The sequence below is a fragment of the Cimex lectularius genome, unplaced genomic scaffold, assembly GCF_000648675.2.
Source record: "Cimex lectularius strain Harlan isolate CLEC.00 unplaced genomic scaffold, Clec_2.1 scaffold158, whole genome shotgun sequence".
Taxonomy (NCBI): domain Eukaryota; kingdom Metazoa; phylum Arthropoda; class Insecta; order Hemiptera; family Cimicidae; genus Cimex; species Cimex lectularius.
In genome coordinates, this window is record NW_019392744.1 from 218,487 (window position 1) to 236,711 (window position 18,225).

General features: G+C 31.4%; 2 protein-coding genes across 4 annotated transcripts; one reads left to right on the top strand and one right to left on the bottom strand.

Moving 5' to 3' along the window:
* Positions 1 to 336: 336 nt before the first annotated feature.
* On the top strand, positions 337 to 9,641 carry LOC106665397 (TBC1 domain family member 22B). Of its 3 annotated transcripts, none has more exons than XM_014391806.2 (13): positions 337 to 740; positions 4,316 to 4,397; positions 4,813 to 4,952; positions 6,452 to 6,484; positions 6,573 to 6,709; positions 6,858 to 6,983; positions 7,042 to 7,101; positions 7,163 to 7,302; positions 7,382 to 7,510; positions 7,584 to 7,770; positions 7,833 to 8,015; positions 8,173 to 8,396; positions 9,021 to 9,641. In XM_014391806.2, exons 3-13 carry the CDS (start codon positions 4,876 to 4,878, stop codon positions 9,156 to 9,158), a joined length of 1,434 nt encoding a protein of 477 aa, XP_014247292.1. In that variant the 5' UTR covers positions 337 to 740; positions 4,316 to 4,397; positions 4,813 to 4,875; the 3' UTR covers positions 9,159 to 9,641. The 3 variants fall into 3 exon arrangements, with proteins under 3 accessions (XP_014247292.1, XP_014247290.1, XP_014247293.1); XM_014391804.2 differs by having other exon boundaries at positions 341 to 740; positions 7,379 to 7,510; XM_014391807.2 differs by lacking the exon at positions 6,452 to 6,484 and having other exon boundaries at positions 342 to 740; positions 7,379 to 7,510.
* A 3,262-nt stretch (positions 9,642 to 12,903) lies between these two features.
* On the bottom strand, positions 12,904 to 18,042 carry LOC106665334 (sarcoplasmic calcium-binding protein). The gene is made up of 6 exons (XM_014391671.1): positions 17,756 to 18,042; positions 14,153 to 14,260; positions 13,902 to 14,069; positions 13,701 to 13,841; positions 13,440 to 13,520; positions 12,904 to 13,373 (listed from the first exon to the last, which is right to left on the bottom strand). Exons 1-6 carry the CDS (start codon positions 17,831 to 17,833, stop codon positions 13,227 to 13,229), a joined length of 723 nt encoding a protein of 240 aa, XP_014247157.1. The 5' UTR covers positions 17,834 to 18,042; the 3' UTR covers positions 12,904 to 13,226.
* Positions 18,043 to 18,225: the final 183 nt, after the last annotated feature.

An 18,225-nucleotide genomic window follows, 5' to 3' on the forward strand; every position in this document is an offset into this window, starting at 1 on the left:
TTTTGACAATAAATATTCATTTATATAAATCGCACAGTACTGTTAGAATAATTTAACTTCGTTTTTGGTTTATCGTCCCCATTTGGCTATCGGAAGATAAAGAAATTTTGCCTCACTAAGGAACAATACTGACCAGAATAATAATTAGTTTTTATTGTTTGTAAATTATGTGTGACTCTTCAAACCGTTCATGTTTAATTTTGTAATTGTAGTGAATTTTGTGTTTTGTTAATTCTGTCAACTTGACAATTTGTGTAGTGTTCGGTTTTTTTTTTACTTGAATTAAATATCTATGTGAAAAGGAAAAAATGGAAAACCAGGCCGGATAGATTTTTAGGATTTATAAAAAGAATTTTGTTTATACCAACGCGTCGAAAAAGGGAAATTTGACGGTACGTTTTCGGTTTTTGCCCGTAAACACTGCCCACACTTGTAAACCCATCTCTAGTCTCGACATAGTTGACAGTTTCTCACCTCGTAAAATACTCGTCGAAAGTATTTTGTATAAAAGTTCTCTTTTTTTTAAATATAAATAATTGGAATTTGCCGTTAAAAAACATTCGGTAAGCCGGCCTTGATAGAAAACTCTTTGATAGTATTTCGTTTACGGCGAATCAGTTGTGATATCCGTGAAGAGACCTATAACTTTTTATATGATCTACGTATGCATATTTGAACGCTTTGAGGAACGTGATGAGCCGAGATTTATTATGATGGTTTCTCCCGTACTCCAGGACGAGGTGAGTCAACTTTTATCGCAATTTTTCCTTTTTTTAAATTTTTATTTTTACTAAAACACTGCTCCAATTTTCAAATATTTTCAACATAACGTATCCTTGGGGGTGCTGTCAGTGTTAATATGAGCATTTTTCAGCTCGAGTGTCGAGTGTGAATGTTGCCAACAAAAGTGGCTCTATTCTTCTGAAATCTGATCCTTAGAGCCATTGGTCATTCACTCCTCTCTTTTCACATCAACAGATTATTCGAAAAACACACTCTGACCAATATCAATTGGTATAACTAACCAAAATAACAATTCATGTGTAGCAATAATAATAAGACAACAGGAATTTATATGTGCTGCTCATTTTTCAACTCTGGTTTTTGAAAGTTTTTACATTTTAAATACCATTTTTCAAGAGTCCATTACGCTCTAATTTACACATTTCCAAGGAATAGAATTCATAGATGCCTTGGGCAATATGCCACTGACTTTCTAGAGAAGACTGTGCTTATTGAACATTGTGCCAAGGAGATTAAAAAACTAGTTATCGTTAACAGAATAGTCACCTACTAAGAAAGCCAGATGAGGGCAAGGCATCGGTGGTCAAGTACAGTTGTTTTGGATTGCACTAGGGCCCTTTCAGGCATTGGGAAAAAAACACAAGATTGGGTACAAACCAGGGCTCACAGAGCAGAGAACAAAGAGGACAAGGAAAGTTTGATGAGAACACCTATTGGCCTGAATTCTTTGGCATACCGAACTGCCAAAAACTTGGATCCATTGGATAATGAATTAAAAATAAACAATTGGATGTAGCCTAGGGCAGAGGACCACTGCTGAAACTAACATCATAACTACTAAATCTAGGATGTGTTGGCACTAGAATAATAGTTCAACTGCTAACTGGACACTGCAGACTCTATAGGCATATGTATAAAATTGGAGTGGCAAAAACAAGCCTGTTCAGATGTTGCCAGCAAGAAGGGACAGCAGAACGTATCCTATTGGTGTGATGGTTTATGTAAGCTAAGATAGCTAAGACTCTAGGAAGAGGAAAAGCCTGGGCCTGAAGGATAAACATGGAAATCCTTGAAAAAACTTTGGGATCTGTTAAAAAAGAGCTATAGACATCAGTGGAGACTAGTATTGGTCGCGGTACGAAGTCATAAAGAAGCTGTCTCTTTTTTTCCATCCAGTGTCTATATGACCTGTCCTCTGATCACTCCCCATTTCTCCTCAATTTAAGTATAACTACATTTCCTAAACCAAGAAAACGATCCGTTCTGCAAGGACCAGACTGAAAACTATTCCAAGATATCACCTGATCATGAATCGACAACATCAAATGATGATGCCACAATATCATTTGGATGCTAGTTCATACCGACTATTTCTAGTATACAAATGGCTGCAAAACTGAACATGGGTCAAAAGGTGCTTTTTATGGAAATAAATCAAGGACTAGAATTCATACAAGCTTTGGGCTTGGGCAAGACGCCACCAGTCTTTCAAGGGGAGACTATGATATAGACACAGTCCCAAGAAGATTAAAAGGCTAGGTATCGTTAACTGACGAATAGCCATCTACTCGTACAGCCAGGCGGCACTGAGGGTAATTACCGCATCAATGGTAAAGTACAGATTCATTTGGGATTGCATCCCCTATCAGTCAATGGGGGAAATAAAAAAATGCTGAGACAGCTGATTGATAAAATTAGTCTGGGGGTAGGCAGACCAAGATGATAGAACTATCAAACTATAGGTTTATCACCCAGCAGGCCACAGGAAATCTCACAAAAATACCCTTGGCACTCTGGGCAGAAGGGCAGCAAAGAAGACGGTAAATTGACCAAGGAAAGTTCAATGAGGAAAAGGATTCCAATACCTTTTACGGTATACCAAACTGCCTAAAATGTGTATTAAAATGTAGCTCAGGAAAGAAGCTAAAAAGTTCATCAAAGGACCATCTCAGAGTCTAAGTGTGACCATTGTCATCTTTACCACCTAGCTTAGTTGTACGAAATTTTTGTTAATAAATTGTTGATTTATATAGTTTTCATCCCTGAATTGCAGAAAGTTTAAAAAAAAACTCATGCCAGTTGAAACGTGAAAGGGAAACAATAATGAACGTTGGAACTTATCTGAAACTTTGTCAGAGATGTCATTAAACATAAATGAACAATAATTGAAATGAGGAAATAATCAAAGTTTAAACAAGTTTTGTAGGGTTAATATAGTCTTTTGACTGGATAAGATGAAACGGCAAATTGATTTGACTTTCAATGATTATAGGAAAATCAAGAAGTGTGATTTTTTTAAAATGGCTTTCATTTAAATATTTGAAAACATTCGTCGTATCACTGGGTCATCCTGATCCCCCTATTTCACTGTATTTCTCAATCAGAAGCACTACAGCATTTTACTATCTTCATATTATGTTCATAACTTGCAAAATGTACAGAACACTGAAGAAACTGAATACCAAAACACTTCTGACTAGCATATAATGGTTAGAAGGAAGATCAGGTGTATTTTTCTGTACATTTTTTGGAGTTAATGGTTTCATTTTAACATCATTTGAAAATGGTCAGACACGTCATTGAAGATTAAAAGTTGACAAAGTAGGGATAAATATTTAACTGTTTTCAAACCACATGATTTGAAACATGGTCAGGTTTGGTTTTAGGTGAGACTGAGAGTAGAATTATTCAAAACTATAATTTAATTTATTATGTTAAAGTTTGTTTTTGTGATTTTGAGTCCAAACCAAAAAAACAAGAAACTGTTTTGACCTGCAAAAATGTATAAAACCTGAAAAGAATAAAGCAATATGACTATTAACGTAAACTGTGCATTCTCATGATCTTTGCTTGATGGAAAAACATTGTGTTATGGATAGGCCTAACCTAATTTAATTCATCCCATATACACAAAAAAATGTTTATCCAGCCAAATAGGTACATGGAAGAATATAAAACATATTCATGTTAAACAAAAAATTAAGTATTCTTTACAATTAATTAAGGTTTTTAGTTAAGGTAAAAAAGTCAATGGCATGAGCGGGATTCGAACCCACGATCTTCGGCTAGATACGCCGCTGCTCTACCACTTGAGCTATCGTGACCTCGATCCAATCAGACACTAACTTCCCATCTCAACCCCACCTTTTGAATTTTCCCTCCTTTTTGCCATTTTTCAAATGTTGTGTAATCAGATTGGATTCTCGGTGACAAATGAAATGACCACGGAGAGCTTTAGTGAAGTGTACTTCATTTTAAATCATTAAATTCACTAATTTCGTGGTCCGCTTGACCAATTAATATACACGACATTGGAAAAATGGCAAAAAGGAGAGAAAATTCAAAAGGTGGGGTTGAGATGGAAGTTAGTGTCCGAGTGGATCGAGGTCACGATAGCTCAAGTGATAGAGCATCGGCGTATCTAGCCGAAGGTCGTGGGTTCGAATCCCGCTTGTGCCATTGACTTTTTTATCTCAACTAAAAACTTTAATTAATTGTAATATATTAATTGGTCAAGCGGACCACGAAATTAGTGAATTTAAGGAATTAAGTATTCTCTTGTTGATTTCAGATATTTGTGTTATGACTGTAGACTCGGAATCCCAATGTAATTTTATGAGCAAGGATGCACTGGCTGTATGGAGTTCAAAGTGGTGAGTACTAGTTCAATACAGAATAATTGCATCTTTCTGGTTGGATTGGCTTAACCGTTTTACATTGGTTACTTTTGTTTTAAACATTTGGTTTTGGTGATTATTTCAGCTTTTCCAAATATAAACTTTTTTATTTAGATTGAAGGGGATGCATTTTAAAAGTAAAATTTGAACATCTCTAGTATACTGTCAAGCCTCTTTAACCTCATATACTGAGGAGGAGGCCTTGAAAATTAAAGTACCTTGACATGCGTTTAAATATAGACTATACTTTATAAAGTTTTATACACCACTTCCCCCTCCCCAAAAAATACTCATAGTCAACTATTGGTTTGAGAATAGGCGTATAGGTTGTTCTTACTATCTGGAATGAATTTCATTTCATGAACTTACTAAAGATAAGGAATTTTTCCAGGAAATTTTTGTCAAACGTTGAGTGTTGCTAATTCCACAAAACTACCTTACTCCTTCAGGAGTAATGGACGGAGGAGATGAAAACTTAGAAGATGGTAGGGGATCATTTTGGAAAAAGAACTCCAAACCAATTCCAGGAAGGTAAATGAACATTTACATTTGAAATATAACATTAATTATAACTACAAATAATTAAAAAGAAATGGTATAAGTGAATAACTGAACATTTTCCCATCATAACAAAATTAACTAATGTATTATACATTAAATAATAGCCAGGGGGACTGTGTTAGCTGAGTGGTTAGGGTGACAGACTCTTGGCTCATAGACCCCCATGGTCGTGGGTTCGATTCCCACTGTCGCCTCTTGTCATTTTTTATACACCACTTCCACCTCCCCAAAAAATACTCATAGTCATATACAGGGTGGATCAATTTCTATAGTTCACCCATTTGATTCAGAAATGATTAACTTTAGCAAAAAATGGTCTTATACAAACCCCAGGTTAAATTTGGCTAGGATTTGTGTGGTTAATGTTACAGTTTTTATAATAACTCTTATCACCGATCAAACAATTTTAAATTAATATACATAAAATAATAATAAAATGTGAGATCACCTCCTATGGTCTGTAGGATATAGTTTCATATTTACCTATCATCTTGGTTAGCATTTTGTCCTGATACATTGGGTTAAAATGGCATTTTTTTCTTCTTTTTTTTTATTGCAAAGGTCATAATTGTTAGGAAAAGAGGCTTTTGTCCAGCAAAAACCTAGATATTAATGGGCTAAATCTTGATTTTTCGTTGACTCTAACTTTCCAAAGACCAAAAAGTGAGAAAAAGTAGCCATTTTGTTTGATAATTTGTGGTTGACTAATTATTCCTTCCACCTTAACATGAAATTCATGTATAAATAAGTTTTTTGTTTTTTTTGGCATTGACCTTTTGTCTTCAGCCATGTTTGAATAAATAAGTTAAAAGGCTTATTAAAACATTGTAGATTTAAAATTGTTCATAATAGATAATTTCAGTCATTTAGTTAGATAAGTTCATTTAGTCAGTTCAGACCTGCGACTCGATCCTAGCAAGCTCGGATTTTTTCCATATGATGCACAACCTGATGCCTTGCATCCAGAATAGAATTTTATTTGCACTGGCAATCTTAGCCATGCCAGGTTGTCACACAGATAAAATCAGCAAGATATAAGTAGACCAAGGTGATAAGTTACTATTAAACTATAAATTAAAAATGGATAATTGGCTTCCTTGATAATAGAGCCCTAGATAATGGGAATTATTTCTCAGTAAGGGAGGATAATAAACTTAAAACAATCTGGTGCAATTAAATAACTCTTGATGTTCAATCTATGAGACAAATTATTTATGAAGTAAGAATGGGATATACTGCATGTTAGGATTTCCTAACCACTTTACCACGAACACAATGTAAAGGTCATAATTTAACATTTAGGGTTGTATACGGGATGAAAATTCATTGAATTTCAGTGCAAACAGTTGGGTGCATTCCGAGAGAAAGTGAAAAAAAGATCAAATACTTTTCTGAATAAATATAAGAATTTTTTCACCTGTATAATTTATCTAACAAATCTGGCATTTGACTATTTGTTTTATGTTTAGGTCATACGAAGAAAATGCAATAAACTATAAAATGTAGGCCATTGTTATTTTATTTATTAGTATTGAACAAATTTAAAGTAAAAAAAAAAAAAAAATTATATTTGGTATAATGTACTTTTAGGCCAAGTCCTAGAAAAGAAGCTGCTAAAGTCTCAACAAATAATCCATCAACATCATCATCAACATCCTTCCAAGAATTTCAACAGAGTATAAAAGATGTTTGGGACATGGGAGATGATGAGTTTTGCCATATATCAAGTGAGTTCTGTGGGAGACAATTTAAATATTTTGCATGTGTCGCATGGTTTTATATTTAATCCAGATTAAATGTACGGCGGTAAACCAAAAAGAACTAACAGTTATATTGGCACATTGTGTGTTTTTCAATGAAAACCTAATGTTGCAGCTGTAAAACCAATGAAGAAAAATGTCCTAACTGGAGATGGTGTAATTAATATACATAAGCAAAGTGCTCAAGAAAACTTACGAGTGACACAGAGCAATGCCCACAAAGGACCAACAAACAACTTATGTATGTTAATTACAAATAATTTTAATTTTGTCAGTTTTTAAAAATATCTTAATTTTAGCCAAAATTAAAAAACAGTCCGTTATTTGTGGAATTGAATCAGCTGAAAGCCATTCAACAGGTAATGCAATTAAAGGATAAAATTTGCCAGAACATTGCACTTATAACTGTTTTCTTTGTAGAATCAGCTGCAGTTAAAAACAAAATTAAAAAATTTAAGATTCTTCTTGAATCCCCTGCATTAGATTTAAGCGAATTGCAAAATCTCAGTTGGCCTGGTATTCCGTTTTCTGTTAAGGCAGATACTTGGAGAATTTTATCGGTAAATGCATTTATACGGTCAAAACCAATTTTTAACTTAAAAGTGTTTGCCAAATGACCTAATTTTATTTTTACAGAAGTATGCCCCTACTTGTTCTGATATTCGACAAGAAACTTTAAACAAATTACGTCTGGAATATTGGTATTATGTTAAAGAGTATTATGAGTCAGATACTAGAGATAATTTACACCAGGGAACATATCGACAGGTGAAATATATCAGTTCTACACCTCAATATTGAGGTTTCTTTCTTTGTTTATAATTTAAAAAAAAAATTTCAGATACATATCGATATCCCTAGAATGAGTCCCACTATTCCATTATTTAGGCAAAAAGCTGTTCAAAATATGTTTGAGAGAATATTATTCATTTGGGCTGTGAGACATCCAGAATCTGGTTATGTTCAAGGAATCAATGATCTTGTGACACCATTTTTTATTGTATTTTTACACCAAGTGGTTGATCCCGGTATTGTAATTAATATAATTAAAAATTGTCAACCCCAGACTCAATTTTAAATTGTTTTAAAGGCACTGACTTGGATACATTAATGATAGAAGATATAGACCAAATGAAACGAGACTTAGTAGAAGCAGATTCTTATTGGTGTTTCAGTAAATTTTTGGTTGGTATAAAAGACAATTATATTTTCCCCCAATTGGGAATACAAGAGAAAATAAGCCGCCTAAAGGAATTAATAAATAGAATTGATGGTAAGAGAATATTTTAATAATACCTACTGTGTGAAATTTTTTATAAACCATTAGCAAAAAGTTACTCCTGCATAAACTTTTTCCTTTTATTAATGTCATTTAAAAATAAAATATTTTCTTATCCATTAATACTAAAGTATTAAGTTGTAATTTCTAGGGACGCTGCATAGGCATTTGCAAGATAACGGAGTAGAGTATATCCAGTTTTCATTCCGTTGGATGAACAATTTACTCACTAGAGAGCTACCTCTACGATGTTTAATTCGCCTATGGGATACTTATCTTGCAGAATTAGACACTTTTGCTTCATTTCAATTATTTGTCTGCGCAGCATTTTTACTCCATTGGACTCAAGATCTGTTACAAAAAAAAGATTTTCAGGTAATACTTAAGTTGGCATTTGTTTTCAGTTTGAAAATCATTTTATCGTAGACAAAAAGTCAAATGTTTGTTCTACAATAGTTTTTTCATAATTGAACATAATTACTACATTAACACGTTGGATGCGGAAGCCTGATACACCGTCAACTCTCTGAGGCGGCAATTTTTTTTTTCCTTTTCATAAATGGCCTTAATATTAATTATAAAACATAGTAAAAATATATAACTATATATAATCCAGAGTACTTGATATTCCTCGGGGCTGGTTTAAACCCCCCATTCATGTTAATAAATTACTTCACTCTCCAGGCAACACAACTCTTCTCACCCCTGAGTATTTGATATCCTTAGAGGTGGAGGATGATCCCCTCATTCACATTAATAAATCACATTCATGTAACACAACGCCAGACTCAATTTTAGATTTTTTTAAAAGCACTGACTTGGATACGTTAATGATAGAAGATGTAGATGTATTTATACTGTACACATTTAAAAACTTATAGCCCTGTGGTGCTGAAACATTAAACAGTCAAGCAGCACACATATTAACTTATTACTAAATTCACGCGAAATCTGTATATTTACCATAATTTTCTAAATGGGTGTGTGGATTATTTTCAGGGTTTAATGTTGATGCTTCAGAATCTGCCAACGCAAAATTGGAATGATAGTGATATTAATGTTCTTGTTGCCGAAGCTTACAAATTGAAGTGTACATTTGGTGGTGCGCCAAATCATTTCCAAACAAATGGCAGTTGACCTCAGTATTCTTATATTTTGTACATAAGGGAGTTCCATTCGTCTGATGAATTTATTATACCACGATATCAATTGAAAAAAGAATTATATCAAATAACGAAGTAATAGAATAAAAAGAAAAGTATTTCCTTCTGAAAGATTACTATTACAAGTTTTAAATTAGTTTATTGTACAAGATACTGATTATTATAAGTACCTTTTAAATAGTAATTTGTATTTTAATTATAAAAATAAATTTTTATATTAATTATATATATACATATATATTTCTTGGAGGTGCCAGTACCAGTTTGGTCCTATTTATAATTTATTAAAAATACCAAATATATTGTTATTTTATTGGCTTTTAAAATCTGATTGACAGTTACAATTTTTTTTTTTGTATGATACAGAATGCAATTATCACAATTATTGTTAATGGATATCATGAGTTACCAAATAATGAGATATGTTCAACAATAAATTAAAAATTCTGAAATTGAAGGGCAAATTTATTTACTAAATATTTCACCACTATTCTATATTACTAAATTACATTGATAAATGGTAAATAAAAAATTCATTTAAGAGGCCCAATATTCCAAAAATTCTCAACATTCTGTATCAAGTGGCTATTTTTAAAGTAAACTTACTGAGAAAAAAATCGATCATCACTGTTTTACAAAATCAAAATGAGACAACTGTAATTTTTTAAAAAAACATTTTCTGTGATTTAAAAATTAATTGGACGATATTTCAGTAGATCCATTAGTTTTCTGGGCTTAACATGCTTAAGTGAATTGTAAATTTGAATACATAATGAATAGAAGTAGAGTATAGGAATTATATTATTTAATGTGATATTGTTTGTATATTAAAATAAATATAAACACCAAAAGTATGAAAGAAACAAAATAAAACTCACAAATTATTCAAGATTGTATATCTTTTTCATGGAATTTCAATTGTTAATTTGATTTTTCTTTATAAATCAAGAGATCGCTGTTGATTATATTATTTTTTCTCTATTATAACATCTTCAATCAAACTTACATCATTATTACAGTTATTTTAATATTATTTTGTATGTACATTTACAAAATCTGGATGTTACCAAATCAACTTGTTACTTGTATCATTCTTTAGATTTGAATACAAGATTACAAATTATAATTTCTTATTCTTTTTGTTTTCTGTTTCTGAAAATATTGTTTATTGTTATCCTTTTTTTAACTACTAACGCATTGACTACTAATTCTGTTAAGGAAAAATCAGTTTAAAAATTCTTTGATTGTTTTTACTTTTTAACTAGTTCTTAGGGCCACTGGTTGGCCGCTAGCAAGAAAATGGCGGATGAAAAAAAAGAATAAGTAAAAATAATAAAAGGAAATTAAAATTAAATTAGAATTTACCTGTATGCAGGGTGACAAGCACAGACTTGTTCCAGACTACCCTTTTATTTAAGGTTAGGATGCAGGGAAACGGATCATCTGGCGGTTGACTCTAGACTGGGATTGAATATGGAAGGAAACAAAAAGTATTAATGAAATTTAAAACAAGAAGTTTAAAGGTGTCTGACAAAAGGTAATGTATGAAGGGCGATTGAACGGTAAATTTTAAGAAATGGCGTAAACACTAATTATTAGAGGATTAAAAAAAAAAAAAAATGAAACAGCTTGTTTTTTATTGACAAAATTTCATACTCTTTAGTATGAGGGCCTGGTGATCTTTCTTTTTTAATGGAACTAATAGAACTCTACCATCAATTTTAATTGGCCCTTTCACACGATAAAGCTGTATAACTTTTGTTTATACATATATTGCGGTATAACCTAAATTTAGTGGGTATCAATACTTACAGGATATTCAACTGAGGACCACCATCATTCATGCAAATAAATACATAAGTTCAAACTAGCTAGAAGCTTTTATTCTACATTTACATTTAATAATTTTGAAAGCACAAGGGTTTCACACTATCACTTACTCAATTTTTCATGTTGATAAATTCGTTTCTTTCAGTATGATATTACTAGCCTAATTTGGTGGGTCTGTGGGGTACTCTACATTCCGGCACAAACCTACCCACACATTCACTCATTCAACCAATCACGCTAATAAATACATTCGTTCAGTACGACAAAATAACTTAGTATGATGGGCCCATGGCTTACTCTATAATCTGCAACAAAGCCATCCATTCACTCAAACACTCATGCTAATAAATACATTCAAACCATATGTTCAGATAAAAATGGGGGGGAGTCACTAGTCTTATTGGTGGGGCTGTGTGATACGATATTCTGCCACAAACCCACATCTATCCAAACATGCTAATAAATACATTAATAGAAAGATAAAATAACTAACCTAGTTTGGTGGGTATGTGAGTACTCTATTATTCCATCACAAACAACACTCATTCTCTCAAAAACACGCTAATAAATGCATTCATTCTAAACGGGCAAAACCACATGTGGAAAGCAATTAAATGCGTACCATATGCATTTACCCTCTTCAGGTACCCAAACAAGTTTTCGCTGCCATCACTGCTGTGTGCCTGAGATTCACGTACAAGCAAAACCTGTGCATTGCCAAATGTTCACACTCTACAAATAAGTGTTTTGCAGTTATTTCGGCACTGCATAAGGGCATCTCCGTAGCCTTTGTTAATTAGGAAATGCCCACACGCTACTTTGGTATCATCAAGTCGTCACTAACCTTTCTTTTCGTCCATATTCTCCATGGCTCATGGTTGTTAAAACTAAATATTTACTTCAATTAATTAAGGTTTTTAGTTTAGATAAAAAAGTCAGTGTCACGAGCGGGATTCGAACTCACCACCTTCGGCTAGATACGCCGCTGCTCTACCACTTGATGAGCTATCGTGACTTCGATCCACTCGGACACTAACTTCCATCTCAACCCCACCTTTTGATTTTCCCAACTTTTTGCCATTTTTCAAAGCGGACCACTAAAACTAGTGAATTTAATAAATATTTACATAGACACAAACCCATAACTATTCAACTTAAAAAAAAAATCCTTTGGAAAAAAGATAAATAAAAACAGTGAATAGTTATGTAAATTAGGTACTATATGATATATAGTAAAACTATGGATCAGCTATAATATTGGTTAAGTCAAATGAAATTTGCGATTATGCAATTGGCAAATCACAAATGTAAGCATACCATTACATGAAATAAAATCATCTAATAATGTTATTGAACCTTGCAAACCACAGTTAATGATTAAACATCAAGTACTGTATGATTTATGTTAAGGACAAATTGAAACTTAACATAAATGGGAGCATGTATTGTTTCAAACACAACATGCCCGAAGTTCTTCGTGTGGCTTTTTTTCTTGATTGAACTACTATGCAATGACATGTGTGATTAAAGTGTATTGTTGTAAGATGTCGATCAATGGATGAAACTATAAGTTTGAAGTCACATTTTACAAACACAACTGTAAAAGGAAGAAGTACAGATAATATGAAAATAAGAAGATATTTTTTAAAAATTTTACTTTTTAAAAATAAATGAATAAGTTATTCAAGAGAGGAATAACATTAAAATTTCATAAATCCAAGATTGCAGTACAAGTTGGCAGAAATGACAGCGTAAATGTTGTAGAATGAATGAATTCTAATTTATTAATTTAATGACCAAAACGGCCATATTTATAATGCCTTAGCAATAAATGTATTTACACAGATTTTACAGATGGAGAAGGATTTTTTTAAAATAATACATTCTACTACAAAATGCCAAAACCAAATTTATTTCAGTGGAATTCAAGTATAAACTTTGTGCCCTTTGTAAACCAACAATTTTAATATATCATAAAATAAAAAAATATAGACAGCTAGTTGTTTCCATTTTTTTAAATAATATCAATACACTATAATAAAGTAAAACATCAATATCATAACACCATTCTATTAGAAACAACCATAGGAATAATGTAAATAAATTATTAATGGAAAATTTACTGTTTGTAAATTGGTCAAAAACTAACATATTAAAATAAACTGAAATTATACATAATTGTATTATTTATTATATTTAAAAAATAGTCATATTATTTAACAAGAGGTCCCCAGAATAACTTACTTGGGCTTCTTTGATCCTCTGTTAAAAAGAAATCACGCCCAGTTTTAACGAACTCTTTCAATGAGACACGTCCATCCAGATTTTGATCTACTGCTGTGAACGATACTATAGCCACCTGAAAAACATATATTATTTTGTTTTGTGTAAATAAATTCTAATGAAATATTTTTTGTAATCTTACATCACGAGGAAGTCCGAGACAGTTAAAAAACAATTTGAATTCTTCGGCAGTTATGTACCCACTTTTATCCTTATCAACTGCCTATAAAAAGAAATGTATAATAATATATATGTATAATAATACATGTAATGTCTAATGTAAATATACAATAACTAATTATTAGATTATTTACCTTAATAATTTATTACTTAAAAAATCTTATTAAAGACTAACATGAAATAAATCAAAACATGTGATTTTAAAAATAAAAGTGATTTTTACCTTGAATAAGTATGGAAGAAAATTGTGAACTTTTTTCCTTAGCTGTTTGTCATTAACAATGTGATACATATCTTCTAAATATTGCTCTGTTGTAACTAAATTGTAAGGACTAATTGTTCCCCAACGTTCTTCCCACATTGACTGAAAATAAAAGATATTTTCACTGCTGATAATGAAAAATTGATGAATTTGACAAAATACCTGAACAACTTCGTTGAATTCTTTCTGGTGAAGAGGATTTAAATGACCTAAATATACAAACCTGTCGACTAGTATTCTAAAGTCATCAAATGAAATCACTCCATCCTTATTTATATCAAGAATGCTATGAAATGTACGCATTTTTCGCCTCCAAAATTCAGATTTTCCCTGTACAAGTAATACAAAAACAGACCCTAAATATAAAAATAATAAATATAAATTTAAAACCTTTTTTTTCATTACTGGCTTACTTTTAGCTCCCTTGGATTCCATTCGTTGTCCGAATCTGATTCTGTGTCGAGTGATTCCTTCTCCATGCTTGAAACACGACTTGCAAAACTTCGAAATTTCAATAGTTGCTGAAATATTAGTGCAAAATAATCAAATCAGTTTATAGTGAATATCCAAGACAGTAAGATTTGAATGAAATGACCTAAATCGGTGAACATATTTTTAAACTGTGTTTTAAACAGTTTGGAATATTGTTTCTAATGTTTTAGACATTATAGATATTATGTTATTATATATAAGTTGTTTGTTCACAACTTAACTGAAAAAACCATCCACATACATGTACAGATTTGTAGTACATGAGTTTTTTAAAACTGTGTTTTTTGATACTGTTTGTTATATTTTTTCACATAAAATATATACTTTGGCGATTTGTCAGAGTAAAGTATTTGAGTCTTCAGTTTTAATTGAACTATTGCATAATGCAATAACTCGAATGTCACTTTTTTCCTATTATGTATGTACTGCTTTGTATTAAAAAAAAGTTTATAATGAAAAATAATCTCAGTGTAGATTTTTTTGTTTCTGGGGCTATTTCAAGCTTAAGTTTGTTGTTAGTATTGCATCTACACAACATACATAATCTCAAACACACTTAATTTGGATTTTTTTACTTTCGCCCAATTACATATCTTATCACAATCAGCAGTCATGATTGTGGTTTAGTTTTTTATTATAGTTTAGTATATTTTGTTAGCATAAAATAATATGTAATTTGTAAGGCTCACATGGTCTCCTAAATTAATGAATTGAAGTTTGGAACATAAATAGGCTATTCTCATCCATGGAATATAATTATCATTTTGGTTAGTTTTTATTTTACAACGAATTCTATTCAACAAAGTTTGATTTAATTGTTCATTCAAGCCATTTGGTTGAGGGTTGTTTACTGATGTAAAACCCAACTGGATTTTCATTTCTTTAAATATTGTTTAAATTTTCTATATTTTTTAATGCACTATTGATCTGCTAACAATATTTTTATTTCCTGCTCCCTTGCGATAGGATCGATTAATTTGATAAAATAATTTGTAACTTGTGTCCTCAATGACTAAAATGATCAACTACTAAATGCATATATTTCTTTACTGAACGGTTGCCACCAAAGTCTGTAATGGACAGTGTCAAACGGATATTTTGCAGGACCCAATTTTGACAGTAAACCAATTTCTCAGCTTGATCTAGATTTATTTTTTATAAATTTTTGCAGGTTTTGCAGAATTGATTATATAGTTTATCCATATTCCTGATATAGTAAAACGATATTTTCTCAGCTATATGACTACAACCAATACGCCCAAAAAATGGGTGTGTTTTATCAAGTATAATCCAAACTTTAGAAACAAATTCTTTTTCAGTTATTTATTATTTTTAAAATTATACCACCATCCTTTAAATGTCGTTTAGTTTTCAATTTAATTTTTATTAGAATTTTGATCCTCCATTATTTCTTTTAAGTCAATCACATTCACTATATTTAAACAATCATCATTAATCTCACAACTTTCTAACAGTGGATTTCTAGATAAAGCATCAGCTTCTATATTATCTTTACCTTTTTATAAATCAATATAAATAAATATAAATTTAAAATTATATTGAGACAAATATAATATCAAATCACCTAATGCCTCATCAGTTTCTGATTTAGATTTTATGTTTATAAGTGGTTTGTGATCTGATATTACTACAAACCCTATACCTATCAAATAATGTTACCAATTTGTCTCTTTTATTGCAAAACATTCTAAAAACATTTTTTTTTTATTTGACCTGAAGTTAATTTCTTTGAAAAATATCCTACAGGGTGTAAAATTCCATCTCCCTGAGTCTGTGTAAGTACTGCACCTAAGCCTAAATGATTTGCGCCTACTTCCTTGTGTACTGTATCCTTGTTTTTGTCATAAATAGCCCAAATGAGGGGTGAGAATAGGTAATGTTTAATTTCTTCAAAGCATTTTTCACATTCTTCTCACAATTTGGACTTTAAATTTTTCTGTAATAAAGTGTATAATAGTGCTAACTATGCTTTTGTGTGCAGTCGTCAATTTGTGGTAAAAATAAATCTTCGCCAACAGTTGGTGAACCATCTTTCTTGTTGTTGGACTTTTGAATTTTAGGATTGCACTAAGATTATCTTTGATGGGATAAACTTTACCATTTTCTATCACATGTCATAAATATTTTACAGAATGCATAACAAAACATTTTGTTAATTTCAATTTAAATCTGAACTTTAACTGTTTCGAAAAATAATCTAATCAGTTCATTAAATGATATTGAAGAGATCAATATATCTATATAATTGACTCAAAATTTATCTAATTTATTTTTTAATTATATTTGCTAACATTCTTGAAAATATAGCTGGTGAATTTTTAAAACCAAATGGAAGTACTTTCCATTGCCAGTGTCCTTGTGTTGTGTTACAAATGCAGTTTTCTTACAGACTTTGATTCTAATTGGATTGGATCAAAAAGTTGAATTAATGCTGTAGACCAACTACAACTACCAACATTTACAACTAGATCTTCTATCCTGGGAAATGGTTGTGGTTCAAGTACCACTATTCTATTTAATTATCTGAAATCCACACATCATCACGTTCTTTTTCCATATTCTTTCTTGAACGCTAATGATACTGGAGTGGCAAAAGGTGAGATTGATTGATGATCATCGTCCAACAATTTTGAAATCTGTGAATCTATCTCATCTTGATCTGGAAATGAACACCTATAGGGTTTTCTTGAAATATATTTATCTTTCTTTGGCTTAATGATTGCTTAACCAGAACTAATTGAACCAACATCAAATTTATTTTTAAACTATTGCAAATATCCGAAAGTCAGTTTTTTCCTAATATGTATGAACTGCTTTGTATGAAAAAAAAAGGTTTATAATGAAAAATAATCTCAGTATACATTTGTCAATTTTTGAGCTATTCTAGGATTAAACTTGTAATTAATATAATAATCACCCGAGAGTAATTTTTTTGTTATATGTATCTATAGCTTTTTTTATAAAAAAAAAATTATTATGAAAAAATAATGCTAATTAAAAACAGGTGAAAAAACGTGGCATAAGACAATAATGGCGGAAAACAATAATTCAAATGTCAAATGTTATTTTTAATTGCAATTTTTTATTGCGTTCCACCAAGGTCGAGGGGTTTAGCGCGCAAAATTCAAATTTTTCGCGAGGAAATTGGCAAACTGGCTGGCTGGGATGTGTTTGGAGGGATTCAATGGCAAATGAGAACAGCAAGTATTACCGTTCTTTTCTTGTTTTTGCCTCGGAGTGAACGTAATTCTTTTAAAACTCTCCTGAGACGGAGAAAAATAAATAACTAAAAATTACGGGTCGGTTAAACAGATTGTTAAAATCAACAAGTGGATTCGTCGGCCATCAGCGTGTGGGCAAACCCAGAACGATTATGACTCGGCAATATCACTAATGACAATCAAAATTTAAAAAAAAACGCAATTTATAAATAGAAAGTAGATTAAATTGAAAGCAAATACAGTTTAATAAGTAAAATTAAAATAGGAATGTGGCTAAAATACCTGGGTTGTCGACGATGCTGGAGAATTATTCAACAATTTCGTCGGCAAACTTCTCATTAAACAGGACAAAAACGACATCGTTTTTAATCAAAACGAAATCCTAGACTTTCAAGAAAATATTGGACCAAAAAAGCCCCTAGGGAGAACCTGCGTCTGGGACGGTCTTTAGAGGTGTAGGTAATGAAAATGGTGAAGAAGGCAACAAAAAAACTCAAAAGAGAAGGGATTAGAAAGGTCCTAGGATAGATTTCTGCCTGTTTTGCCTAGACGTAGAGCAGGGAGCAAAGTCGAGTAACAGGTCGTTGATCTTCGCGCATGCGCTCCATTTTCAATTATCTAATAAATAAATAAGCAAATAGATAAAAAAATAATAAATAAATAAGCCGAACTGCGAAAATTTTAATCCTTTTATAAATCCTGTTTTATCAACGTCAAGATAATAATAAATGATATATTGAAACTGCATTTGA

Bases quoted from the DNA above. Each gene is read 5' to 3' on its own strand.
- LOC106665397 (XM_014391804.2), top strand. From the start codon at position 4,876: ATGGACGGAGGAGATGAAAACTTAGAAGATGGTAGGGGATCATTTTGG. The intron at 4,953-6,451 runs GTAAATGAACAT...TTTTATGTTTAG, and splicing joins TCCAAACCAATTCCAGGAAG to GTCATACGAAGAAAATGCAA. The intron at 7,102-7,162 runs GTAATGCAATTA...TTTTCTTTGTAG, and splicing joins AGCTGAAAGCCATTCAACAG to AATCAGCTGCAGTTAAAAAC.
- LOC106665334 (XM_014391671.1), bottom strand. From the start codon at position 17,833: ATGTCGTTTTTGTCCTGTTTAATGAGAAGTTTGCCGACGAAATTGTTG. The intron at 14,070-14,152 runs GTAAGCCAGTAA...TTACTTGTACAG, and splicing joins GGAATCCAAGGGAGCTAAAA to GGAAAATCTGAATTTTGGAG. The intron at 13,374-13,439 runs GTAAGATTACAA...TATGTTTTTCAG, and splicing joins GTCTCGGACTTCCTCGTGAT to GTGGCTATAGTATCGTTCAC.